We start from the raw sequence: 27,977 nt of genomic DNA on the forward strand, positions 1-27,977 counted from the left end.
TGAATATAATTGAATCAAATAATGAATTAATCAATCATTCAGGGAGTTTAAACACTGGTACACTGAGGGAAAACACCAGAAAACATGCAGTACTGCAGGCAGAGGGCAGAGGGCGCTGTTGTTCAGCGTTCCAGCAAATCTACGTCGCAACGTCAGACGTCATCACGCTGCGCTTCCTGGTTTGGACTTCTCGCGGGAACACAAACTTGTTGTCGTTTTTGAGCCGCTTGTCGCCACCTGAGAGACTTTGTGGAGAGTTTCACCTGGAATAAGTGTTAAACTAATGCAGGTAAGTCTGATACACACGAGTCTGAATAGTAACAGGATCATTTGTGCGCTTTAGCGGCTCCGTTGTACTTTGTCGGGTCGCTGCTAAAGCTAACAGCGGCGCTTGCTAATTCTACTTGTGCCAGACTCCCATAGGAAAACTGGTCGTTTTAAGGTGAAGATGCCTGAATGAGATTATCCGCTTTCTCTCTCCATAAATATGTTTTTATTGACTTTTCTTATCGCCATCGGTTTTTCTGACAAACAGAAGCCGCTATATGCTGTGTTTTGGCTGTTTAAAGTCTCATTCTGTGGTTAATTTGACAGCTTAATATCAGGTCACAATCAGATTTAAATCAGTACCAGTTTTGAACTAATGCCAATGCTGCTTTATTAAGGCTGGCACAAGTCCACATCAGTACTTAATTAATGTGACAGCGTATCTGTTAAGAGTTCAATTCTCCTGTCACATGGTGGAGGGGACAGTACTTAAAAATACACATTTCCTCTATGTAGTTTGGTTTTTTAATTCAACAGAGTAATCATATTTGGACCTTTTTTCTGTCTTGAGTTTAAGTTTGCCTCCAAAATGACAGCTGAGTCTCTTAATTAGTATTTCAATAGTGGTTGAGCATCTTTGAGGTGCTGGCTGAGGCTCAGTTAGTGCAGGTGTCTGTTTGGCTGTATGTGAAAAAGAAATTACAGGACAATTAAGCTGAATATTATGTTGTAGAAAGATACAAATGAAGGCCAGTTTCAGCTGATCAAGGTAATTTTTCAAAATAACTTTAACTTATTCCTAATTTACATTGTTTGACATTTAACAGAAAGTGTCCAAATGAAGGATGTTTTAAAGTTAAACTCTTCTCAGCTCAAGTTGTTTTTATATATTTTAATATTTCCCAGTTTTTGGTTTCTGTTTGCTCCAGTTTTACTTTAATGTCCACGAGACCAGATCAGTGGACTTAGTCTTCAGTACAGTCTGGTGACACGGCCGAGTTCACAGTGTGAGCAGTATTAAACATAGACAGAGTCATGCAGACAAATTCATTCTGATTTAAATTGCTTTATTGGCACGAACAAAAACATGTCGCTGTCAAAGCAGCTCTCAGAAGACACACACTGTATGTAGCTGCTAGAAGAGCAGTTGTCCCTCCACCAGGGACAACTGCCAGTTTCTCTTCGGCAACCAAATATCAATAAAACATTACACGATGTAAACCAGTTCTCAGTTTTGCTAAAGAATTGTTTAGCAGTAGCTAACTCCTGTCTGTCTGCAGGTATCCCCGACCTCTGGAGATCCTCCTCATCAGCGTCCATGGAGTCACAGGGAAATGAACCACAGCCGTCGGGCCATGGCCCAGCTGAAGTCACCAGCTCGCTCCGGGAGCGCACGATCGCAGAGAACAGCATGGTGATCCTGCTGCAGGGCCTGCAGGGACAGGTGACCACGGTGGACCTGAAGAACGAGAGCACGGCGCGGGGCCGCGTGGTCAACGTGGACGCTTTCATGAACATACGTCTGAAGGACGTGCTGTACCGGGACAGAAAAGCTCAGCTCACCCGGCTGCAGGAGCTGTTTATCACCGGCAGGAACGTCCGCTACGTTCACATCCCAGACCACATCGACATAATGAAGACCATCGAGAGCCAGCTGGCCAAGATCCACAGAGTCCGAAACTTTGCCAGTCAAGGAGGAGGCAGGAAGGAGTACACCAAGAAAACCAAATAACTCAGTGGGGTACTGCTTGTGCAAGACGAGTCCAGAAATACTCCGGGGCAACAAGAAAGATCTGAGAGTAACAGAAAGATTAAAGGGATACGGACGAAAGAAACCTAACTGACTTTTTCCCTTTTTTTATTTTGTTGTAATACTTTCACCTCTTCAGGCCTTCAGATGAAAGAAGAAGAACCTTTTTTTTGTAGAGCTGCAACTAACTATCTTTTACGTTTGCAAAAAATCTGTGGATTTTTATTTTCTTGATTAAATTACTATGTGAAAAATTACTATTTTTATTAGGTGACTTCTTCTACTGTTTATGTAATATCTGTTTATTAAAAACCCAAAGATATTCAGTTTACGATGATATGAAACCAAGAAAATCAGGAAAACTTGACATTCATGTAACGAGGAAATGACTGAAAACAGAAAGAAACAGTTAATAAATCATTAGAATAGTCACAGATACATTTTCTGTCAGCTTATTGTTGCACCGCTGCACATTTGTATTATTATTTCTACAGAGACACTTCACAAATAACTTCACACAGTTTATCTGCATTTTCCTGTTATTTATCAGTCGACATGTACACCGATGTATCTGTGATGAGCTGATATAAGTCGATGGGCTTTTGGTTAAATGTCTGAAATAAGGTCTGTGCTTTGAGTGAACCAGGGCCGTGCTAACTTTTGGGTTAGCCTATAAAAATACATCATCCCTGCAGCACTCTGTTGGCCCGCTAATCAGTCAGCGTCGTGTTTGGAGCCACTTCACTGTCTTTGTTTTATGGTAATTAGGATTTTTAATTGACATAAATTATCTGTCCTCAATTTCTTTTTGAAGAAGTAGGAACTTTTTTTTTTTTTTAATACATAAAGATGCTAACAAATAAGTCATTGTCCTCCCAGAAACCTCTCTGTTAATTAAATGGCACATAAACAATTAACAGTGGCTGCAGGTGTGGCTCAGTATGTATTTATTTACTGCAGAGTATTCCTGGCATGCACCACAGAAGCCCATCTGTCTGTCTGTCTGTGAAACCGGCCCAAAGTTAATAACTGCCCATATGCAGGAAAACATTAGTCACGATCAGTGCCAGTCTGGTGGAGGGGAAAAAACAAGCCGGCGTGTTTCCACAGCTTTCCACCTCACAAACATCTCCGCCGCATGCATCAGTGAGCCGTCACTCTCTCTCGCTGCGATTGGTGCTGTGACATCCAGCCGGGGCGCGATGGGACTCTGCTCAGCCAATGGAAACGAGCAAAGAGCGGCTGAAAGGAAGAGAGTGTTTCTCTTGGAAACTGCCGTCCCAGTGTTTCTCCCGATAACACAAATACGATCAGGGAATTTGAGGAATTTGCCAAGCTGTATGTTATTCCTACAGAGTGTCAGGAAGAGGACAGGCCTGACATAACACAGGCGGAGGCATCTGGTGCTAGATAAAAACCCCACACTGTAGATGGACGGGAGTGGATTCAGCAGCGTTTAAAACCGAGTGCAGTAAATTAAGAGCAATAAGCACGCAGGAATGTCCCTCAGCGGCTGGGTCATTGTTTTGGCTGTGGCCTCACTGTGTTTTTAGGGACATATTTTTCTCTTGACTGCTTTAAAAACCAACCTTGAGAGCAACTGAATGACAGCAGCCCACATAATGAGCGCTTACCGCTCAGCAAAACACACACGAGCGAGCGCCACATCAACACTCACCGGACCCAGAATAGCACTTTACAGAGGCTCGACCGCATAAACAATTCTTTTACAATACATAGCAGGGCTGGGTTAAGTGTCACGGACTCAACCAGTGGTCAAACAAGTGCTCTCATCCTGTACTTAAGTGGAAGGACAGAAAATAAAACGTCGTAAAATGATAAAATACAACACATTGTTAAAGTTTAAACGGTCTCTGTTTGTGACTGGTGACCGCTTCAAGGACATTAAGAAGTTTACGACTCAGAGCTGCAGCGAATAATCAGTGAATCAGCAACTTTGAGCAACACTCTCTGATTTCAGCTTCTTAAATGTGAATATTTTCTGGTTTCTTTGCTCCTCTGTGACAGTAAAATGAAATATATCTGAGTTGTGGACAAAACGAGACATTTGAGGACGTCATCTTGGACTTTTTCATGATTTTCTGACATTTTATCGACCAAAAAAACTAATCAGTTAATAGAGGAAATAATCTGAGACATTTCTCCACTAAACTTCAAAGATGTTATCGTTTGAATGATCGTGCTCAAAGCATGAAGACATTAAATCTTCCAATATTTCACAACCAGTCACAGATAAAGAGAAAAGGCCAAAAAAAGAAAAAGAAAAACTTTATTTGTTCTTTTTTTGTTTCCTGTTTTTCATCTCATGACCCTTCAGATTTCTCTAGTGACCCTCATGTTGGGAACCTCTGGATTTCACATGTCTGCATTTTATATCATAATTTAATTTGTTTAAAGAGGCACTACGTAGTTTTAGAGAAGAAAATCAAACAGACTTTTAATATTTACAATATTAATTAACTCAAACATTTATTTTTCATCACGATCGATGCATTATTCCCTGAAAAATTAACAAAAATGTGGAAAACTTAAAAAATATTCCTGGATCTGTCCCTTCACCCAGATCTGCACCAGAAGTTAACCGGGTCTATTCTGGACTGAGACTCATCCTCCATCCAAGTTCTGTTGAAATACGTTCAGTAGTTTCTGTGTAATCACGGTTACAAACCAACATACCAGCAAACAGACACGGGTGACAACATAACCTCCAAGACGATATCCAGCTCAGATACAATCATAGACGGAAATGATGAAAATTAGTGTAAATTGGCGTAAAATTGAACTTGGAGTAAATGTACTCGATTACTTTCCCACCACACAGCAGCACCTGCTGGTTTCTGGTCTACGTGCCGCTCCACTGTTTGCTTTAATAAACTCTGCGTAACTCAAGTTTCCCCTCCCTCGAGGCTCAGATTAAAATACAAAGAGCTCAATTAATCCACGAGCCCCCTGAAGCGGCGCGGCCCCGTTGCACCGTGGCAGCCGACCAGCTATTTCCTGTTCCACCCTGCCGGCTTCACAGTGAACAGACCTCAGTGTGGTGAGAGCAGAAGGAGAGATCACCTCCCTCTGGTCAGCAGTGTGGCAGAGCAACTCCAGTAAACTGAGGATTTTTAGGGCTTTTATTCTGGAGTGGTACATGAGTTTCACTTGTCTCCCAGGAAATGGAAACACCTCCTCCTCCTCCTCCTCTTCAACTCCAGTGAGGACCGTTAGAGTCCGGTCCTCCTCCTCTAGAGGATGACAGGGAGGGGATCTTAGTGGAGGGCTGCTCCAGCTCCGTCAGTCCAGCAGCTACATCAGCTCCTGACCGAACCTCTCACTGCATCTCTGTGCACATTATGGGATCTTATCCGAGTGTCGGCTGACGGGAAAAAGGTCAAAATCTACGTCAAATCTCTGTTTTTCAGTGGAAAGTTTGTGTTCATCAACCTGAGCAGCTCTTTATCCAGGAACAAGGTGAGTGATGGGCTGATTTCAGATGATCTTGTGTTTATCTTTTAGCCTTTTTCTTCAATATATTTAATTTCTCTGTATATTAGAAGCTTTCTGACAGGAAAAATGTCTGAAGAAACTCAGATTTTTTACAATTTCTTCAAGGATCTTCCCAAATATACTGCAGTCACTTTGTTGTCAGGCAATAAACAAGGCAACAAACGAGTTTATTAGCAGGGTCTGCACCACAGACCATAACATCCTTTACGGGCGCAGAAGCTACAACACTTTTATTATAAAATCAGCTTTGTTTCATGTATTTTATTCACTTCCTCCTGCACTAGATGGTTTCTGACAGCTCTCCCCCGTCTGAGAGATGTTTAAACATTTAAAGGAAGCAGCGTCCCACTACTGTAAAATAACAAGTCTTTATTTTCTGTGGTTTCAGGTTTCATCTTTTGACTTAAGTGGGATTATCTAAGCAGGAAGTGTGGGAGGGTTGAACGGGAGTGCATTTTATGGGCTTACATAAACATCTACAGCTGCCGGGCTTTGCATGTGTTATAGTAAAAAAAAGTTGAGAAGTTATTGGACGTGTCTGGAAGCGTTAGGTGTTAAATCTGTCTGCCCCGAAGACTGCGGCTGCATAAAAAATGGACATTTGTCTCCCTCTGGTATTTGTGCTGTTGCTTCCAGCTCGGACAGACTTCAACCACAAACTGCCTGTCGTGAAGTCATGAGGGGCGCTGCATAAAAATATATGTACAGTTTCATTCTGCAAGTGAGAAAAAACAGAGTGTGGGTGTGCGTCTGCAAGGACACTATTTTTAAACTTATTATAGCGTTTGTTTGTACAGAAAAGTTGACTGTGGCACCGTCTTATCCCTCGTGTCTATGAATAAGTCATAAAACAAGGAGGATAAAATGTACTGCAATGGAAAATGTCAAAAGAATAAGATGTCACTGCACAACAATAAACCAAAAGAAACTTCAAAGGAAGAAAAAAGGTTTCAAAAAAGTACTTTCTTACCTAGAAAGTTAAAAAACCTGTAAAAAAAAACAAAACCCTTTCATTCAAATGAGCTGTAGCATGTTAATTTGTGAGCTTCAGAGGTGCTAACACGCTAATTTTTAAAACATTTTTTATCTCTGGGCAGAGCCGAGCTAGCTCCTGGTTCCTGGCTAGTTCCTGTCTTAATGCTAAGCTAATCTAACTGGCTGCTAGCTCTAATCTTTAGTCAGAGTCAAGCTAACTGTTTCCCTCTGTTTCCAGTATTTATGCTTATCTTAGCTATCTGGCTGCTGGTTGTAGCTAATCTTTGGCAAAGCTAGCTATATTTCTCGCTGTTTCCAGTCTTTTGCTAAGTAAATCTAGCCACATGCTAGATGTAGCTAACTCCAAAATGAAACAGTTTGTTTAAATGCATATCAGTCTGTCAATAAAATAAAATAAAACATGTTAGTGAGCTTAAGACTTGCTGGCAGCAACCAGGCTAGCTGTTTACCCCTGTTTGCAGTCTTTGTGCTAAGCTAAGCTAACTGGCTGCTTCATATTTACCCTACATACACGAGTGTGGTGTCAATCTTCTCAGCTAACTCTCGACAAGAAAAGCGGACACATCCCAGATGTTAGCTACGCCTTTAAAAAATTCATATTGTAGAAAACATTGTCTTGATATCTGCCGTGTGATCGATGCTACACGCTTGATTAGCAGTCTGATATGTGGGCACATGTGGAGCTACAGGGGTGTAAAGGCCACTCTTTAATTAAAACAAACACTGTTTGACTTTACACAGCCTGAACTGAAAAAACTAAATTGCCCACTTATGTTGTTAAGGTCTGGGGGCAGCAAATTGAGGGTGCAGATGGAGTCATGCTTCTTCTGTCTGTGAGTTAAATGCCCAAACAGAAAGCAGTCGAGACCCAATCGGTTCCCATGAGTCAGTGGACCCTGAGTCAGCCACCAAAGCGACTATCGCTGTAATTAACCCCCCAAAGAAAATAAAAGAGAAAAGCCTGTAAGAGCACACTGCGCTCCGCTGCCAAGAGTCACCAGGATAAGGATCAGGGTGGGAGAGCGTCTCAAGCCCCCGGTGGCAGCGTCTGGAGCAGGGCATGGGTTTTTTTTTTTTTTTGTTCTCCCTGGAGAGAAAAAAGCACCAGAAAGAAAAACATTTGGCTCCCACGCACATTGTTGTTGTAATGACAGGGAATGTGAGGGGGTGGGAGATATCAGTCATCGTGTTTACATCGAGCTTTACTGTAACCGTGGGACCATCTGCGACAGGGTTGCGTACTAAATCCAGCACTCGAGCCTCCTCTCACCCTCAGGCTGTCAATCTCCATTAGGATCGGTAGAAAAGTACAAAAATAAACATATTCAGGGGACTATTTTATCAGTAAGAAGTAGTTCCAGGTCGGTGGATAACCAAAACTAAAGAAGGACGCTTTGGCTCAGAATCTCAACAACTATTTGCATGAAAGATTTGTGCAAACATTCGTTTTCCCCTCAGGAGGAATAATTAGTTTGGTTTCAATCATCCAATGAAATATCTCAACGTCTGCCTCATGAATGTACGTGACAGTCATGGTTCCCAGAGGCTAAATCCTACTGACTTTGGTGAAACCCCTGATTTTTCACTCACCATGAGGTTGATATTTTGAATGAAGTGTCCTTTTCCTTAAGTGTCTCAAAATAACAAGGCCTTTCTTATGTATATTGTTGAGTTGTGGATCCACATTATCCCAAAGAAATCTGAGTTTTGTTCAAGGTTCAAGCATTTTGTTTGGTCGTCTTTCCCTAAAAACGTCTGGTATTGAGTCAGAAAGTGAGACAGGAGATCAGCAAACATGACTGAACGTAACATGAACACAACTTTTCAAAGACATTTTCTTGTACGTGAGTCACGTCAGGTAGATTTTCATCGACACTGGTGGTTTAACAATGAAGACAGTATCATCAAACTGTCTTTTGTTTTGACTAAGACACATAACTTTTCATCTGTTGTCACCAGTATCTTCAGACGAATGACGTTCCCATCAGTCGTTCACATGAGCTAACATTAGCGTGCTAACACACTGATGGTGAACCTCCAAACATCAGTAATGCTCTTGTAATACTGACTAAACCATTTTATACTAACAGGAAACACCCATCCGTTAGTTGATGCACTGATGCATGTCAGCCACAGTGCGAGTTTGGGATGTCACAGCCAATTAAACTTCACAAATAGACATTATTGAATTGTTATTTGTGTGTTTTCTGAGGTGTCCCACGAGCTCTTTCAGCTCCATCCACAATTATATTTGATTTTTTGCAGCTGTGAGCAGATCCCCCGCTTCCTCGCCGCATTGTGTTTTGAGACGAGAGCGTCTGCTGACAGCAAACACACACAAAGATCAGGCTTTTTGGTATTCAGACTGACTCTTCTGATCATTGTCACAACACACTACCTACACAAAGCCTGCTTAGATGCAATGACAGTATGGGAGCTGCGGCTTTTGTCTTGTTTATACATCATTTTGTTATGATTTTCTAATAATGTGTAAATGGGATATAAACTGGCGTTTTTCCTCTTTTCTTTTCGTTTTTATCATGAAGACGGCTGAAAAAAGGAAAGTTTGACAAAAAGGCTGCGGCACAAAATCTATTAACAACTTATTAAACATTTACAGCTGCAGACATGATGGATGATCGTCACCGTTCTTTATTAATCCTCGTCTTCCTACATTTATATATTTACTGCAGACTTATTATAGCAGGAGCCCAACGAGTATTTATTCATGGATTACTGTATAAACTGTATAAACCTCTGCAAAATAAACCAAAATGAAAATATACACTGTTAAGAGTTTGTTATTTGCAGGAACATGCGACACTCGTCATGGGAAAAAAAGAGAAAAAAACATTTCCTGGATGCCGGAAAAGAGCCTCCTCAGGCACCGATGCCATAAATATAAACATCCCTATCAGGCAGCGAGGGCCTCACGTCGTCCGAACCGCAGGCCCGAGTGTAAAACACTTACAAGGAACACGATGTCCTTGTCTGTTGACCTCTGACCCCAGTTTAGATCGCAGGAATGATGGGTGGGGAAACACATTTTGTCAGGCTTCTGGCATCTGTTTGGATGAGCTCAGACCTCTGTTGTGGGTTAGAAAGTGACACTATTGTTCTCTCGTCAAAGGGATGTTACATCAGATGGAAATATTAACACATATGTCAACGGTCTGCTTGTGTTTTATAGTGACAGGATCTGTCGCTGGTGGAGGAGTTCGGTCCTGGCGATGGTAGATATCTGAACCCTCAGTGAATCAGGATGGAGCCTGTTAAAAGAGACATGGAGCTGTTAAGTAACAGCATGGCGACCTACGCTCACATCAAAGGTAAAAACTCAGTGTGTCTATAATAAAGTCGGGCTCTGGACGCCCTGAGGGGGTCACAGGATGATCACCAGTGTTGGAAATAAGCAAAAAACTAAATTGTGACACGCAAAGTTTCCCTTATTAAACTTTTCTGACCTTTCATGGCAAATACTTTATAATTTAATATCTTCAGGCCACTAAAAACTGTTAAATACAAGTTTTATGTTGAGAGTTAGATGAGAAGACACAAAATATAAAGCTACCACCAGCAGCTAGTTAGCGTAGCTTAGCACAAAGACTGGAAACAAGGGAAACCAGCTAGCCTGGCGACAACCAGCGCCTCTAGCTAACAAATTAACATTTTGTAGTTTGTTTAATCGGTACAAAAACTTGGACGGAGTCAAGCTAGCTGTTGTTGTTTCCACTCTTTATAGCAGGCAACGCTAAGGATGCTAGCTAACTCAGCGAGAAAGCGAATAGGCCCAAGTATATTTACAAAAAATGGATAACTGGTCCTTTAAATTCGTTGCAGTCTTTCAAACAATGTGATAAAAATAAGATATAACTTGCTGGTTGTAGCTGGTTACATTTGGACAGTCAAGCTAGCTGTTTCCCCTCTGTTTCCATTGTTTATGTGAAGCAAAGCTAGCCGCGTGCTAGATGTAGCTAACTTAAGAAAGCGAATGAGTACATTTCCAAAAATTATTTACAGCTCCTTTAAATTCATAACTCTGTCCAAAAACAAGTCAAAAAGAAATAAGATGGGGTTGTTACATTTGTAGGCTACGGAGTCATGCTAGCTGTTCCCCTCTGTCTCCATTCTTTATGCTAAGCACGCTAGGTGTAGCTAACGTAGCAAGAAAGCGATGTGTATTTCATATTTGTTCGTCCTGTCTGTACTCTGTCAACACAGACTTAAAAATACAATCCTATCCACCAAAGGGTTGACAAGCCAAAGTACACTGGGAACCAAGCAAATCTCAACAGAAGACATTTCTCTTCAATAATTCAGTTCACTGTCTCGTCTGAATCAACTCGTCAGTGTCCCGTTTTCTTTGGCTCACAGCGCTGCTGTACTGCGACAGAGTATCTGCTCACATAGTTCAGATTCTGGCGCTCAAAAGTAGGCAGCAGAAAAAATGATAGAGTACAGATTAGTTTCTGTGGTATTGTGAAGTATTCAGATCACGTAAGTATGAAAAACTCCATTAAAAGTCATTAACAATCCTACTTTAGTTGAAATAACGAAGCATCACCTGCAAAATGTTCTGAAAATATCAAAGGTATTATAATACATGACATTATTAGATGGTTAATCCTGCTGGTGCTAATGATAATTAGCATTGTACTGTTGGAGATGTTTCCATGGTTTCCAACTTGTGGGTCAGCGTCCTCCAAAAGGTCGCAATATAAGTGTGAGGGGCCGTGAGATGATCACTGTGGTGCCAGAGAAGAAAAAACAAAGATCTGCTGTGTGTATCTGCTTTATTTGTTTTGGATTTTTCCCAAGTTTTTAGCTTGTTTTGTGAAATATTGGATAGTTTTGCCTCTTTGTGTCTTTGGTGGAACTGAAAAATAACTCACTGACATCTGAAATGTGACCCAAAGTAGAGACTTGAAGTACTTTTTTGTATTTAAGTGTAGTAATTGAGTAAGTTTGTGAGTCTGTTGTGTTTCTCTGCCCGCTCAGCCAACCCCGAGAGCTTCGCCCTCTACTTCATGATGGGCGTCTGCTTCGGCCTGCTCATGGCTCTTTGCCTCATGGTGGCCGGCATCGCCTGCAGGACTCGCCGCCACAGCCGACCTCCCCCTTCCCCCGAGAGGAGACAGCTGAAGGAGTCCAGCGAGGAAGAGGAGGACGAGAGTATTGCCGAGGAGGACGGGGAGGAGGAGGAGGAGGAGGAGGCGGGGATCCCTAAAGTGACAATGGGGCCCATGAGTGATTGTAGCAGCCAGTCCAACGGTACACTGAGGAGCGTCAACGTGTTCGCGTCAGCCGATGAGCTGGAGAAGGCGAGACGTCTGGAGGAGAGGGAGCGGATCGTCAGGGAGATCTGGAGGAACGGGCAGCCGGACATCCTGGTCACGGGGACGGGGACGATTGGACGAGTGCATTACCACTAACAGACACTGTGACTGAGCCCTGAACATCCAGCTCGTAGACTGCAAAGGGCAGGACGGACTCGGTACACTGGACTGAGAGACGTTCATCTCGATTTGTACGGCGACCCGAAGTGTTCAATGTTATTATAAGGAACTGTGTGAAAAGACTTTCCCACCTTAAACCCCGCCAAAATAAAATTATAATACCCCTCTCCACTCTCAATAACTTTCATATAGTCCCAAAATAAATTCTACATTATGAAGTTAGTAATCAATACAGACAAAAAGTACAATATATCCATATTTTTTAAACAATCTAACACATTTTTACAATTCTTATTAATGTTATCTGATGTAATTTCATCCCGGCTCCTTTCACGTCTTTACTGCTCAATAAAAACCTTATAAAACAAAAGTAGGTTGAAATAACGTGATAATAATGAGCTTATTTCAAAATGTCAGTATATTTGTCTGTATTTATTCACATGATGATTTGTTTCTGAATGTCTCATTATTTAATTGAATATCGAACACTTTTGTCCTGCGTAGACTTGTCGGCTTTTCTTTTGCTCTGTGACGTGAGACATGTTTGACTGCAGCGTACTCGGCTCGTCTTTATTTACCAGATCTTTGCAACGTGAATAAAAGCTAAACCACTTTTTTTTTTCACCATCTGTGATCATTTGTGTCAAACAACACACTTATTTGCTTTTCTTGCCGAGAATTAGATGAGGAAATCGTCTGTATGCTAGGTTAGCTTAGCGCAAACACTGGAAACAGGTGGAAACAGCTAGCCTAGCCAAAGCTGGCTACATACTGGGACCTCTTGTGGAGTTGCCAGGCAACCAGCGGAGACACCAGGAAGGCATTTTTCAGGCAAAAGTGCCAAACAAGCCTGTTTTCTGTCTCTCAGATGTTACAGATCAGTCTATTTATGTCTTATTTCAGTAAACTGATTATGTTTGGATTTAAAAAACGTTTTCATTTTGTCATAAGAAATTAATCTGTTCATCAACCAAAAGGAAGAACGTGATTATCTGGAGTCACAGAGTCAAACGTCTCTCATGGAGGAAGTCTCACGGTGGTGTAATCTTCCCACAGGATCTCTCCAGTCTTTTCCCAGTGCCTCTGACCCCATCACTTCCTGTGTTTCCCCTTTCCACAGTTCCCAGTACCTTCCCTTCCCTCCCAGCACTGCAGCGCTCTCTGTTGAAGACACGTCTGTTCAGATCTATGAAAGAGCCATTTACCTCGGCGCTACTGTAGATGTTACCAATGCAAAGCTTCCCCCCTCCCCGAGTGGATCCGAGCGATGTCCCAGGAGACGGTCTATTTTCTGTTGGCTGGATTTTTTTCCTCCTTGCGTCCATGAAAAGGCCGATTATGTTACAACTGGAGCGCTTGTGTGTCCAGTCGGCTGAATTGGAGATTGTTGTTGGATTCAGAGAAAACAAGTCTCAATACTGACAAAATGAGACACTCATGACCCGATGGTGTGTGACGAACTGTCTCAAGTGTCTTCAACAGCTCGAGACACATATTTAACATAGTTTACCACCTCAGTGTTCGTGGGTTTTATAGGAACTGCTCATAAACATGTTTTTTAACTGAGATGTGTTTTCATATAATGGATCATCAGATGTTTACACCTCCCTGTCGTCCATTAGGATTTCAGTGCATGAATAAAGACCCCAGTTTACAGCCAAGCTAGAAGTTACCAACACAAAACTTTTGTACATACTGGCTTTTAATAAGATCAGAACAAAAAAAATTGATGAATATTTTTTTTACACAGACTGCAGCTGGGTACATGAGACCCCCAAACAATGATGTGAATCACAAACCATTCGACACAGTGGCCCGTCTAACATCTCTACAGTCCGATCATCTGCAGATCTCAGAGAAAACACACTCACGGGTCACGTCGGCCCTGAATCCAAGAAAACTACTGAAAATTAAAAGACTTCAAAGTTCTTCAAAGGACAGTAAAAAAGTTTTTCAGCTTCAGATTAAAACAAAAAAAAAAAGAAGAAGATGACGGTCCGACAGGTCTGTTCAGTACATGCAGTATGTACAGTCAAGAGTGGGACGAAGCAGCACGGTGAGAGTCGCACAACTAGTTCTGCTAGTTTGTGGCGACTCTTTTAAAAAATACACACTTTGACAACAAGTTTTGTCACAAATTTTAAGGGTTCAGGCTCCTCTCATAGAAGACTACACCGCTGAGGATAACCACGACTGTTCTACTTAAAAAAAGGACCACGATCAGCTTCCCCAGATGTTAAGATTACAATAATTTAGGTCTTATAATAATCCTATTTCTTATTAAAAATCTAAATGATATGACAGAGAAAAAGGAGCCTAACGCGTGTTTCTGGTGCCGATTCTTTACAATTTACACTCGTTTTAACCTGAAAACACTCACACACGTAAAAAAAATGTCTTCACTTCCTCGTGAGGTGAAAAAGCTCAGATGTTATTCGTGACAAACACCAATCGTTCAGGGGGTTCGACAGACTTTCACGTGAGATAATTTGACGATCGGGAGCCCTGAGCCCACGACTGATTGGTCCCGTGGAGCGAGGTATGAATCGAACATCGCATGCAGTAACATTAAAGATTTATCACAGCCCCCCAAAAAAACAGAAAGAAACAATGAAGTGGACATCGTCTAACGCCGTCCTACACTGACGGACAGTTTGAGCTTTCGTAGCGGGGGCTGTGCCTTCAAACACTTCACTGTATTATTATTATTTTCTAAGGCACAAATACATTTTTTTTCTCTCGTACTTTCCGAGAATATTAATCTTTGAACTTTGATGCCTCAGTTTTTTTTCTCTCCCTTAAAAAGACACAATGAAGTCGACCAGCTGCAACAAAAAGAAAAACTCACTGTCACATAAAAAAAAAAACAACAACTTTCTGAAATTAAATCTCACGTACAAAAGTAACAAGAGTGCACCTCTTCTTCACCGAGTCAGTTCTGTCGTCACTTTAACCGTCAGAAAACATGAAATGACTGAAGGGAAACAAAGACTAACCCCGTCACCAGCACTGTAACCGTTCATGAAGATGATGCAGCGAGTGGTTTACGGCTTCAGGGCGGAGGGGTCGCCGGGATTCTTGGTTTCTTTACGTTCTACTTCCATGTTGTCGTCGCCCATCCCTCCCTCCTCTCCCCCCTGAAACATGTCGTGGGTCCACTTGGGGCTGCTGCCTCCTTTACGGTAGACGAAGCGTCCTCGGCGAGCCGGGAAGGAGCCGCGGCCTCGTCCACGGGTGTCGATCCAGGTTTTCTCGCCATCGCGGTCATCGTGCTGAAAGGGGGACAGTCCAAGTCTTTTTAGCCAGATGCCGGTCTCATCCCGACCTACAGAACTCAACTCTGAACGTAAAACTACTTGATACTTATTTTAGGGATCGACTAATGCAGTTCTGTCAGGGCGCCGATTATAATATATTTACTCTTCACCCCACTACATTTATTTGATAACTTTGGTTCGTAACAAAAATGCAAAATTGTTTGAATAAATATCCAAAGTTTTATGTCCAGAGCTGAGAACCCTCCTTCAGTCAATATCACAGCCTTTACTCTGGTCAAAGTTATCAGATACTTCCCAATAATTAGTGATTTTACTACACTACAGTTATAAAAGGGGTCTTTTAGGGACAAACAACTGGTTTCATTTTGCTGTACTGTGGTAAAAAAACCTCCAGAAAGTCAAACTTATGGGAGCCTAAGAAGCTGAAGGTTCAGTCAGTCAGTCAACAGCTAATCTACGATGTAAAACTGGACAGAAAATAATCTTTAAAAAAAATGCAGTATTGCTCCCGTGAGGCTGTTCCAGTCGACGTTTTTCATATCTGGATGTGAATCGAAACCAAACAAAAGTTAACCACAGAACTCGGGGGAAATAATATCCTTCGTTATTATTTATGAGAGTTAAACCCCCTCAGCCTTTTTCACAGCAGACATTATGACATGTCACAGAAGGAAAAGGTGTTACTTTTAGCATCAACAATGACTCTCAGTAAACCATGACAGTGTGACGGTGAGTCAGCATGAACGACACCAGGCCTCTGAATCTGAAGCAGAGAGATCCAGCCCTCATTTATTTCATTGTGACTTCATTTCTACTGTGACATGTCAGAATGACTTCAGTGATATTTTTAGGGTTACTGAATGAATAAAGCGTCAGAGACTCACCAGGTAATACTTCCTGCTCTTGGGCGTGTATTCAGGGTCCCACTCCTCCTCTGGAGGGCGCACTGGAGGATTTGTATTGGCAGGGTTTCCATTGCTGTTGTTGCCTGGATAATTGCCCCTGTTCCACCCTCTGCCTCTCACTCTGGGGAACTGAAATCCAAACAACAGGTGGATTTAAACCTGCCCGCGAGGGACAAACACACTTTCCACAATAAGATGGGAGAATATTTTATGCACATGAGTTCAAGTCAGAGTCAAAACTCGACCCAGAGACGACGACAGAACACACAAGTTAAAGCCATACTGATGGAAATCAAGGCATTTGTTTAGTGATGAGGTGAGTTCCACTTATTTTGCGCTACATTACCTTAATAAAAATCAGGTAGTGCATGGGAATATGTATGATAGTGTCATCATCATTATCATCATCATCCACATTATGTTCCTTAGCATTAGGAGGAAGGAACAGAGCAGAGAAGCGTAGTCTACTGTGATGCCATTAGGACAGAAAATTGCAAGAAGATGAGATGTCAGTACCTCAGTGAAAACAAAACAAATACAGCAGAAGAGATGAAGAGAGGCGGACAGGAACTTACAAATCCACGGCCTCGGCCTCGCTCTGGGTTGTGGCCCTCGTAATCTCGAGGGGCTCTGTCTGGGGGCCCGCTGTACTCCCGTGGAGGGTAACGGGAGTGAGTGTAGCCCTCCTCCGAGTGCTCCATCCCCTCCCCCATGTACTCTTTACCTCTGAAAAGTGGAGGGTAAGGGGATGGAGAGGAGGAGGAGGAGGAGGAGGATGGAGAGCGATCCCGCTTCTTTTTACCCTTCCTGCGAGCACAAACAGAGGCTGGATGTGAGCGGCATAAAAAAAAATAGAGATTTACAACAAAAAAGTTTGAAGGTTTTTGAGTGGTTACCATGGTTACAGGAGACATGAACGTAGTTGTGGAGCAGAAATTTCCTCCGCTCTTAAATTATCGTCTGAATATCGGAGCTGTTTTTTCTTCGTTTAGCGAAAGGAGGGCTTTAATTTTGAAAGTACTCAGGAAATGTGACGTATTTCGTCTTTCTTCGTTTACCACACCTTCTTAACCGTCACTATATGGACATTCAAAGACTTTCCAGGCCAAAATCCTTCAAATTCAAGGCTCTAATACGTCATAGTTTGAGACACTGATCAAAGATAATTTCTGATACAACGCTGAGAATTTTTTGAGGCTCACAAACAACAATTAGCACTTCTAAAAAAAGCCATGGCCATCTATATCTTTTTCCAAAAAGGACTTGATTTTTTCCCTCTAAAGTTGACAATCTTTCAATGATTTCAAGGACCCGTAAGCCTATTGCTCTATGATCTTAGCGGCACCCATCTCCTTGCAGTGTTTGGTTGTTTAAATTATACATTAAGTGTGAAAAGAAAAAGAGCTGATGAGGTTTAAAGTTTGTCTCGCTCCTCGTGTCCCCTCTAACAACAGTAACCACTCCTCGGACGCCTCTCAGTTGAGGTATGAACTGTGTCGACCTCTAGTGGCGACAGCGAGACGATAACGTACTTGGATTTCTTGTGGTGTTTCCCAGATTTCTCAGAGGACCTCTCTCTGCTCGGTCCTCGGGAGCCTCCGGGGCTCCTGCCCCCTTCGCGCTTGAAGTCGCGCTCCTTCCCAGCAAACCTCTTACGCCTTTCAATATCCAGGCGCAGGTCCATCACGTCGCCTTTGAACTTTTGACTTGGATCCTGCAGAGACGTGTGTTCGTTAGCCACGACAGCAACCGCTTAAAATTCTGATATTGGAAATTTTTGAATGAATCAATCAAGCGCACATTTTCCCACAGATTCAAAAAAATGGTCTGGTTCAGACAAAACATGTATAAGCATTGAGTTCCCTCGTGTGGTGAAGACATAATGTGAAGTTATTACAGATATTACATTACACATGACATGAAACACTATGTGTAGAAGATAAATAATAAGACAAACTGCTCATCTCTTAAAAATTAAATATAAAAGTATTTGTGGAAACCACCAGCATGCATGTAGCTCATTAAAAGAAACATAATTTCACAGTTTGTTGTGGCTTGATTTTTTTTCTTTTTAGAAAAAATACTTACAAGGTAAAGGCACTGATAAGCGTCCCTTGAGAGGCTTGGACTCAGGATCTTAATTCACTTCCTTTTAGCCTTTGCTTGGGTTCGTACATACCCAATCAATAACCATATCTCATAGGCTGGGGGGGCTTGCTTGGCACTTACAAAACACAATTGGGCTCTTTTGATTTAGAAATATGCATCCTTTGAAAGAAAAGCACAAAGCTGAACACTGCTGTTTTAGATCGTCTCAAATTTGCTTGTTCCAAATACGTCAAATCTGAAAAAGGCTCGTCACCTTGTAGCTCGTCTCGTCCATATCGTCAAACAGCTGAGAGTGCCTCTTAAAGGCACTGGGGGAAACATCGATTCTCCTGAGAGAGGAGGGAAAGCTCTGATGTTAGTCGGCAAAGATTATGAAGATTCTGAACGATGAAAGAGATGAATAAATGACTTTTGATCAGATGTTAAATGTTTTAGATACCTGTGGATTTCTGGGCTCTTCCTTGGCTTCCTCATTTCTACCTCAGCAGCTTTTCTTTGGTACAAGGCAAACCGCTCACTTAAAGTCATGTTTGAGGATTGGAAGTGTTGAGCTGCGAATAAAGAACAAAAAACCATCATTCCACATACAGCGGCAACAACTAACCAAACATATTCACGTAATGAAATGTCCACTGGGTCTCGTCCGAGTTGTCCTGCTTTCTTGTTACCTTGAGGACAGAAGCGGCACAGGTCATACTCTACCTTTGATGTAGTGGACAATCGAGACTATGTGCTGAGCAAACAGCTCAGAGGGGCTGCGACGGAGCTGTGCTGACTGAATGTGCTGGAAAATGGAACGAAACTCTGGATCTTTCTTAGTGGGATTGAGCAGAGAAGAGCTGAGAGAGCAGAAGAAGTGAAGAAACATGGTTAAGACGAGATTTACAAGCAAAACCACCATATAACCACCAACACAGTAATATGTCAGTGTTTATATGAATGACTATTTCTACACATACCTTGGTATTTCATCTAAAGAACCGATTTTGTGTTCAAATTCCTCCCTCGATGAAGACAGCTGTCGTACAGGTGACTCATCGCGTGGAGGAAACGCTCCGGGGAACAGCGGCCGCTCCTTCTCTCTGGAAGTTGTGGGAGGGGACGGACTCCTTCTGGCCTTCTCCTTCTCTTTCTTCTCCTTCTTCTTGGACTTCTCCTCTTTCTTGGAGCTGTGCTTGCGGCTTCGGTACAGCTCCTCCTCTATGTCATCTATGGGCTCTGCCTCCTCGGCCTCTCGCCGGCTTTTCTCTTTAACCGACGGGTAGGACGTCGGATAGCTCGGCTCATCGCCCCACTTCCCGAAAATGTCCCGAGCTGTGAGGGTGGTTTTGACCTCGCCGTCCTCCTCCATGTCCCTCTCTTTCAGCCCGTGAGACTTGAGGAACTCCTCTTCTCCAGCGTCAAAGAAAGGCAGGGTCTTGTCTTCCTTGGAGTCGCTGAAAGACGAGATGTTGAAAAGGTCGCCGGACTTGCTTCCTTTCTCTCGCTCTCTGTCCACGGTACTCTGCTCCTTTTCAGCAGCCTGTTTTTTGTTTTTATTCTCAGCCAAGAACCTGAAACAGAGAAACAAACTGAGCTTTAGTACCTGCAGAGTTAGGTACACGACCAATGTGGTTATTTTGACGATAATGTTTTACAGACTGAGATGAGCAACGCAAGAGAGAAAAACAAGACACAAGTACAACATATTCTCACAAACTGAAAGGGAAAATGTAAAACACATCAGGGATGGGCATGCAGGCAAAAACACGGCATTTAAAATGTATTTTTTAATTGAATTTTTAACTTCTTTTACTTATTATGTGTGTGTTATGATATAATTCTGTTGCACCAGTTTAATAAAAACACTGCAGCTGATGGTGAGGAGTATAAATACCAACATGGAGGCTGCATTATCTGACCTAGAGCAGTGAGCTTTTTATTCTGCGCACCTCAACTTCAGCTGATTACAGACAACCTTTCACAATAAGAGTCCCACATATAACAGTACAAACTGCATAAATGCACATATGGTTTTAAGCTGATTTGTTTGTTTGTTTTACCTGCTGACGTTTTGGAAAACATGTACGAGTTATTTAACAGTCAATGTTTTACTTTGAATAGAGGTTACAAATATGTTTGTGTATCTGTCTATTATAGTTCTGAGAGATAAAGAAAATCAGAATTGGCAGGTCAGACTCAAATTTTTGACTTTTATACCCAAATCCTGGCCTTAAAATCTGAAATCAGACATTTTCAAACGATGGAAGTTCACCTTGAAAAGCAGATTTATTTACTTCTTTGAAATTTAGCCTCCTCTATTTCCCCAAGCAAATTAGTTCCTCAGATTTTCTCCTGGTTTTAATCTCTATATTGACAATTTTGAAAATAAATAAATAAATAAATAAATAAAAGCCCATCCCTAATGCCAACAGTACAGACCAGGGTTCAAATTGCAATAATTATACTCACGTATCAACCACCGTCTCATACAACTTCCTCTCAGCGCACAGAAAAGGCAGCTACATTTTCAATGCACTTAAAATCAGGAGTCTTATGATTTCCTTTTTAACCTGTATTCTTCCAAGGAGCTTTGAAAAAGGCTAAACATGTTTGAAAGAAAAATAAGGTTCATAATTTGTTAGGAAAATTAAAAAAGAAAATAATTTAATTACATTAAAATAACTTAAAAAGGTAACAAACATACTTTTTGAAGGCGGCAGAGATCATAGTTTTATCTCCGCCTTTGGCGTCTTCCTTTGAGAAGAAGCCGAAGCCGCTGAAGGAGGCGGTTTGTCCCGACATTGTGGGGCTCTTTGCTGGAGGGGACACGCTGCCGATGGTTTTCCACAGAGGACCGCCGCTCCCGGGCCCTTTGCCATCATCGGAAGGATCCTCTTTCTTAATGTCTGGGCTGGTTCGTTTAGGACTGGTGTCGTAGTCAATCCATTTACCTCCCGACACCTTCTCGATGGCGCTGCCTTCTGCTGCCTGACCTGGCTTCTCTGTTGGACCTTCTGCTAACTTGTCCTTTGTATCCTTGGAGCCAGGCTTGCCCTTGCTGCTACGATGACGTGGCGAAGAAGACCGGGACCGCGAGGAGTAGCTGGAGCGCCTGGAGCGTCGAGATCTCCCTGAAGACGAGCGGTCAGAGTAGCGGGAGCGGCTCCGGCTGCCTGAGCGCTTCTTGGGTGTGCGTGAACGTGAGCGCCCCCTCCTGGGGCTGTGTGAGTGGTGGTCCTGGTCATGGTGGCGATCGTGCCAGCCTCCACCACCACCCCCACCACCACCACCACCACCCTGCCAATTGGACTTGTAGCCATAGCCGCCGCCGCCTCCTCCCCTGTTCTGGTAATGGCCCCGTTGGTAATAGCCTCGGTTTCTGCCACGGTAGTGGAAGGGCCTCCGGTAGCCACGGTTGTAGCCTCTGAACCCTCCTCTGTTGTTCTGATAGTCCCTGGTAGGATAGTTTCTGTAGGACGGAGAGTGAGACCGAGAGCGGGAACGAGACCTAGAACTGGAAGAGAGAGAGAAGATAGAAAAAGAAAAAGAAAGTTAGTGACACACAACGTTGAACACAACGTTCAACCTTTCAAGTCAAGAACCACTCAGTCTTCACATTTAACAGATTGTAGCCATAACAGACTCTTTTGAAGAACGCTACATCAGTGAAAGGTCAAGGACCGACAACATCAGCTGACTGTGAACACCAGACTAAAACCAGTCACAACATCGATTAAGCTAGACCTTGTTATGAGAGTTTCTTTGTCAAACTGTTCTCGAAGGTCAAGAATGAACGTTCAAGCTGTTTTTCTCTCACTGTTAAGCTGACGTAAAAAATTAAAAATGGATTTTTTTATTCAGACACAATTGTTAAAGGCTACACGTCTGGATTTGCTGCATAACAACACACCAACAGTAACGACTGCTGCAGACCATCAACGGATGCTCCTATGTTTTGGGATTTCCAAGAATTTATCTTCGCGCAAAAACCATTAATAGATATAACTGAAAGGATAAAGAACAATTGTATATTTACGAGCTAGTTTCTTACTGATTGATGCTGAGTTGATTAATCCAGACAATAATTGAAGGGTTACTAGACGATCACAGTAATTGATCACAGTTTCATCTCTATATTAAATTATAAACTCAGAAGAAACCATTTTAAATGTTAGGACTGATAATTCAGTTATCTGACCAGCAGACTCAAAACAGCACCGTCTTACTCTTTTACTGTAGTAACCTTCGAGATGTAATCTTGTTTACAAATATATATATATATATATATATATATATATATATATATATATATATTCCTGTTCCTGATTGTATAAAGAACATATTTTTGGCATCCTTGACAAGAAACGAGACCTACTAGAGACCTACTGCTGTCCATGTGATTATCACATCAACAGGGGGCAGCGTAAGCTCAGTCTTGCATCTCCACTAAACACAGCCGGCTCTCCTATACTGTTTTGGAGGGTCTGTGAGTTGCTTCTACATACTGTCCCATGATTTAATGTGATTCCACATGGAGACAAAAGACAAGATGACATCATATCTGCAGCTTAAAACAGAAACTGCAGCTTCACTTCTGAGAGACTATAGGTAATTTCCAGTTAGCAAACCTAATACAAAACACAATCTTTCTATCCAAGAGAAATGGAAAGCAGCATGTAAATTCACGGAGTGTGAAATTCACTTAACAATATTAACCCTGCACATGTCCTGATGGTCAGTAACGTCACAGACAAAACCATCATTATTCAACACAGAATTATCATTTCTCTGCTTACCCCTTAGACCTTTTCATTGGGACAGAGCTGTTCGAGACGAGGCTGCAGTACAAATAAAATGCAGTGAACTCCTACAGGCAGGACAGCCGGTGTCGCCTTAATGTTTATGCTCAGCGAAGGTTACACCCAGGACACAACCTGCTCTAATCCACACGGTGAAGAGGATGTGGAGGGGGAGGGAGACACGGCGAGGCCCAGAGTACTTGCTATCTACTCCTTTTTTGCTTAGACAATCATTGACATGCAGTGAAGCAATGCTCTTCAAGTAAAAAAATCCACTCCAACAGCACACTGTCTGTGAAGTGCTCAACCTTTGAGCTTCAAAACACAAGCATACAGTTTTGTGTAAACGAGGCAGCTGCAGTGGGAAGCGCTCCTTTATTTACATAAAACACCATACTGGGTATGTTGGCTGACAGAAAGTGTAACACATGTCGTAAATACAAATGATGGCAATTCCTGAAAGTAAAGACGAGCTGATGCAAATTGTTTCTCGAACGCAGGAAAAATGTTATGCAAATTGAGAACAAACCTAGAATGAGTAGGCCCCAGTTAGGAACCAGCTTCAGGTGAAATTTGAGTTTAACAAGAGTTAACTGAAAGAAACTCTGAACATTGTTTACACAATATTAGATCTCATCAAAAGTATTTATTACAGCGTTCAGTGAGTTTCAGCCACTCTTGGGGGGTCTAGTTTGCCTATCTACTCTATAATCACTGTACAAAATTGTCTTCCTTAATAAATTTGATGACAATTCAAGCTCCATCAGTCAAACCCTGCTGAACACACACACAAAACAGTAACAATGAACAGCTGGTTTAATGTCAGAAGAAGAAGAAAATCTCTGGATTTACCTATAGCGACGTTTTCTGGATCTTGAGCGGGAGCGGCTTCTGGAGTGAGATCTGGAGTAAGATCTGGATCTGGACCTTGATCTGGAGCGGGACCGAGCTGGAGAACCTGGAGCTTTTGACATCTTCGCACTTAGGCCAGTACAACTTTTCCTTTCCTTTAAAAAAACATTAAAGACAAGAAAACTTTTCAAATTTATTGGTTATAGAGTCAGATTAATGCAAATGATTCGCTTGCATACAGAATTTACTTATTCAACGTTCACTGCATGAATTAAACCGATACCAAAGATTATGTTGAGCAAATTATGCAATTAATTTAAAAAAAATCCCCTGTATCCATGAATACTGAACAGCTACATATTTCCATATCTTCAAACTTTGTTTTAGTGCTGTGTCAGCGCTGGAGAAATGTCTGGCTCAGCCCATTATCTTTCCGGTATAGGGGCAAATCCTTAGCCTTGTTTGTATTTCTTTAAAACCCAATCACAATCGTCTTGGGTGGCGCAGAGCCCAGAATGCAGCGATGGTGCCCATGCAAAATACTGAGCCAACGGCAGGCTTATACCCACAGCCTCCTCCCTGCGTGTCAGTCTAGTCCGGGACTGGACAGAGTACATTACACCTTGTCGACCGTCATCAAGACCCCAAGCTGCCCCTAAAGCCCCACATGACCTCGAACTGTCAGGAAAAAAAGCAACGGTAGCACTCAGAGGCCACCAGGTTGGCTCCAAACTGCAGCAAACAGCTGGAGCAGCACGTAAACATCTACACATGAGCCGGCAGCGGTGTGAGACAGGCTTGGCTTCTCTGCACCTAGATGTGAAGGCTGTTGCTCAAAAGGAGTATCGCTGGCTCAACATCAGACACAATTCAAATCAGATTAGAGCAGCTGTGACACGATGACCCTTGTAAAAAATTAACCCAAAACACATGATAAGATGAAATTACAACAAGATGTATGCAACAAGTCTAGTTAGAGCTACACAATCGGCTCAGCCACATCAGTGTAAAATACTGTATAAACAGTCTTTGGGTCGGGGCCCCCGTCTCTCACTTCCTGTCATCGGTTTACTCTTGCTATCTCAAAATAAACACAGTCTTTTGCAGATAAGTATACAAGTAAGTGCCGTTATAAAGGGGGACAAACATAGTCCTAAAATTTTGATCTGAAAATCATCAATACCATCACGATTAGTACAAGCAAACTTCACACAACTGTTTCCCATAATCTGATTACATTTCCTGACAGGTCTGACTTTAAGTAGGTCAAAAAGCGCACAAGAGACCCAACCAGGCAAATCAAAGCCTTTATTAGGTACTATTTGTTTTCTTTTGTAAAAAGTGTCCAAAACTCGATATCTTCCATTGAGTAACTCTTTATTATTTCACGGCTCCGTTACATCATTCTGTGATTTTTTTAGTTTTTTTTTAGATGAAACTCAACTCATAGGTAAACAAACATCGCTGCAGTTGAGTGACCTTGAGTCAATCAGTGTCTGTGTCAATGCCTGGGGAAACAAACTAGTGAGTAAACACTGACCGAAAATGACGACCTCAAAAAGCTCTAATATCTGATGTGTTTACTTGAGGCGAGAACTCATCTCTTTGTAGGAAAATGGTAGAAAACACTGAATCTCCTCGGAATTAAACGCTGATTGGCATGAAGATAAGTGGCTGAGATGAGGGACGGTTTTGTTCATGTGAAACACAGCTGATTAATGTTTTTCTGCTCTGATGACAAGCTGAATGCTGCGTGTGGTTTCCTAGATGCACTTCAAAAGTCTTACTTGATACTGACTTGTTATTTTCTTTTTGGAAATCAATAAAAAGAACATTCAAAGAAAATAAACATTTCTCAGAATTGAAGAAGGCAATTAGAGAGTCTTCATGGCATCACTTACTTCCATTCATGTGAGCTGCTCCAATTAGGGAAAGTATGAATATTAAATTTACCAGGCTTTTCATTTATTTTTTTATTTTAACAGCTGAAATGGAGCAACATTTGTCTATCTTGTAACCTTTGATTTACCCAGATATTAAAGTAAAAAGCCTCAAATAGCTTTTTTCTCTTCATGAATCTCTTCAACAAAATGAAAATCAGAGTCTCTTACAAAGCAGCAGCCCTGGAGCAGGTTGTTGCTTGACTGCAGTCCAGCGAGCAGATTGTTTTTACATCCACAAGGACGTCTTAATGATGAAAAGGCAGCGGTGACGTCAATCAGCCACTCTAACGGTCAAGTCGTAGTCTGAAGTATTTTGTTCAAGATTCCCTTTGTGAACCGAATGAAATGCACAATCAAGGAAAAGAGGGTTTTTTTTTATTGAATGTTGTGGACGGCCTGTTTTTGCTGTCATGTTTGAAGGGACAACAGTTGCTATGTGCCAAACAATGGTTGCTACGTGTTCATACAGGGTTTCAGGACACTTGACACCTAGGCCAATCTGGGGCACAAAAGCCCCTAAATGCCATTCTGCTGAACCTCAAACTTTAAGCACACATGATTAAGACAAGTAATACTTCTTTGCATGCCTTGGTCCCCCAGATTTTTAGGCATCTAAACCACTTAAATCCCGTGTTAAGCGAGGGAATAACAACAGAGAGGTGAATCAGTGAGTTAACTTTCACAGCATTATCCAGACTACTGTTGGTGCTACCAAAGCTGAGCTCTTCCTCCAAATTCAAAACCAAACAGGAAGTGAAACTTAGCAAGAATAATTTGGAGTTTCTCCATTTCATCGGTCCATGCTGTCTCTGACCGTAATGAAGGCAACTTGTGCAGCACCACCCCCTGCAAACATCTAATACAACTGAAGCCGACATGCACTGAAATGCAAATACGACTAGTTGCAGAACTGGCTCTGGTTTAGACTGAAAAGTAGTCAGGGTGGTTGCGTGGCCTGGTGTCAGCTGAGGTGTCTGTAACATCCAACCACAGAGAGCGTGGAAATGTGTGTGAAAATTGCAAACCGGAAAGGCCCCTGACAGCAGCCACTAAACTGGTTTATAATTGCTCAAGTCAAAAGGCAAATGAAGCTTAAATCAGTGATTAGATAATGGTGAAGTCTCGAAGGTGCACACTGATCCATGTCTGTTATAGCATAAAATGTAACATCAGATAGCTGTTTAATACAACTACTGCATGTGTATTCAACCCAAAAATAACTTCCCTCCACTTGTCAAGGGGGAAGCATTTCACCAGCACAAGTCACACTGTGTTTACTGGTAATTCCCTTTGTTTATTTAGCTAATTTCCTTAATAATCACTAATTAAGGCTGCATGCTAGGAGGCAACATATTATAAGGTTACTAATGCACTGCAGAGAAAATGCTGCCACTGAGTAACACGTGAACAGCAAACACACACAGATATAAATAACTACAGACAAAATAATCTCAACACTATTTAGTTTTTTTCCCCAAAAAGGTGCAGCTGCAGGGACACACACACCACAACCATGTAATCAATACTGAAGTCCAATAAAACTGCATATCGATAACGCTCCTGAAAAGCACTGACGTTCACGACATGCTACACATTAAACGCGCTCCAATCTTTACCTGTGAGCTAACTTCAACTTTCAGCTGAGCTACAAGACAAAACTGAGTTGCATTTACCTTTTCCCCGTTGTCACAGGACCGGACGAGGGTCGTTTTTTTGTTAATAAACGCTGGCAGAAGCGGAGCAGCCTGTGAGGCCAAGCTGTCTGTGGCGGTCCGGTCCCTCCTTCCTGGTTCTACTGTACGCACCGAAGCGGATGTTAGCAACCTAGCTACAGCCTAGCTAGCTAGTTAGCAGTTAGCAACACTTACGGACCCACCGCGGCTTTACAAGAGGCAAGTGTGTTCTGGTAACTGTGTCACCCTCCATTAAATGTATCTGAATGTATTTTTTAACTGTCTTAAATGACTAGTTTTTAAAGACGTCGAGATTTTAACGGTAAGTTAGCCTGGCTAACGCTCGACAGAAGTGTTAGCTAACGAGCGTTACGCTCAAATCACGCGAGACTTTGTGTGATTTCGCGTAGACGTCCAGGGGGAGTGGGTCAGGTTTCCCCAGCAGAGACTC

At 42.2% G+C, this 27,977-nt stretch overlaps 3 protein-coding genes across 8 annotated transcripts; 2 read left to right on the forward strand and 1 right to left on the reverse strand.

Moving 5' to 3' along the window:
* Positions 1-205: 205 nt before the first annotated feature.
* lsm10 (LSM10, U7 small nuclear RNA associated) lies at positions 206-2,274 on the forward strand. The gene is made up of 2 exons (XM_073483909.1): positions 206-289; positions 1,548-2,274. The coding sequence occupies exon 2, from the start codon at positions 1,586-1,588 to the stop codon at positions 1,997-1,999; it is 414 nt and encodes a 137-aa protein (XP_073340010.1). The 5' UTR covers positions 206-289; positions 1,548-1,585; the 3' UTR covers positions 2,000-2,274.
* A 7,436-nt stretch (positions 2,275-9,710) lies between these two features.
* thrap3b (thyroid hormone receptor associated protein 3b) lies at positions 9,711-27,877 on the reverse strand. 6 transcript variants are annotated; one of them, XM_073482845.1, is made up of 12 exons: positions 27,527-27,876; positions 23,911-24,065; positions 20,964-21,773; positions 19,237-19,830; positions 18,980-19,116; positions 18,717-18,828; positions 18,531-18,606; positions 17,701-17,882; positions 16,744-16,975; positions 16,148-16,297; positions 14,982-15,257; positions 9,711-9,798 (listed from the first exon to the last, which is right to left on the reverse strand). In XM_073482845.1, the coding sequence occupies exons 2-11, from the start codon at positions 24,030-24,032 to the stop codon at positions 15,030-15,032; spliced, it is 2,643 nt and encodes an 880-aa protein (XP_073338946.1). In that variant the 5' UTR covers positions 24,033-24,065; positions 27,527-27,876; the 3' UTR covers positions 9,711-9,798; positions 14,982-15,029. The 6 variants fall into 6 exon arrangements, with proteins under 6 accessions (XP_073338946.1, XP_073338948.1, XP_073338945.1 ...); XM_073482847.1 differs by lacking the exon at positions 14,982-15,257 and having other exon boundaries at positions 27,527-27,877; XM_073482844.1 differs by lacking the exon at positions 9,711-9,798 and having other exon boundaries at positions 13,670-15,257.
* eva1bb (eva-1 homolog Bb (C. elegans)) lies at positions 9,777-12,607 on the forward strand. Its single transcript, XM_073482850.1, has 2 exons — positions 9,777-9,858; positions 11,528-12,607. Exons 1-2 carry the CDS (start codon positions 9,792-9,794, stop codon positions 11,959-11,961), a joined length of 501 nt encoding a protein of 166 aa, XP_073338951.1. The 5' UTR covers positions 9,777-9,791; the 3' UTR covers positions 11,962-12,607.
* Positions 27,878-27,977: the final 100 nt, after the last annotated feature.

This window comes from Pagrus major, chromosome 16 (genome assembly GCF_040436345.1).
Source record: "Pagrus major chromosome 16, Pma_NU_1.0".
Lineage (NCBI taxonomy): Eukaryota > Metazoa > Chordata > Actinopteri > Spariformes > Sparidae > Pagrus > Pagrus major.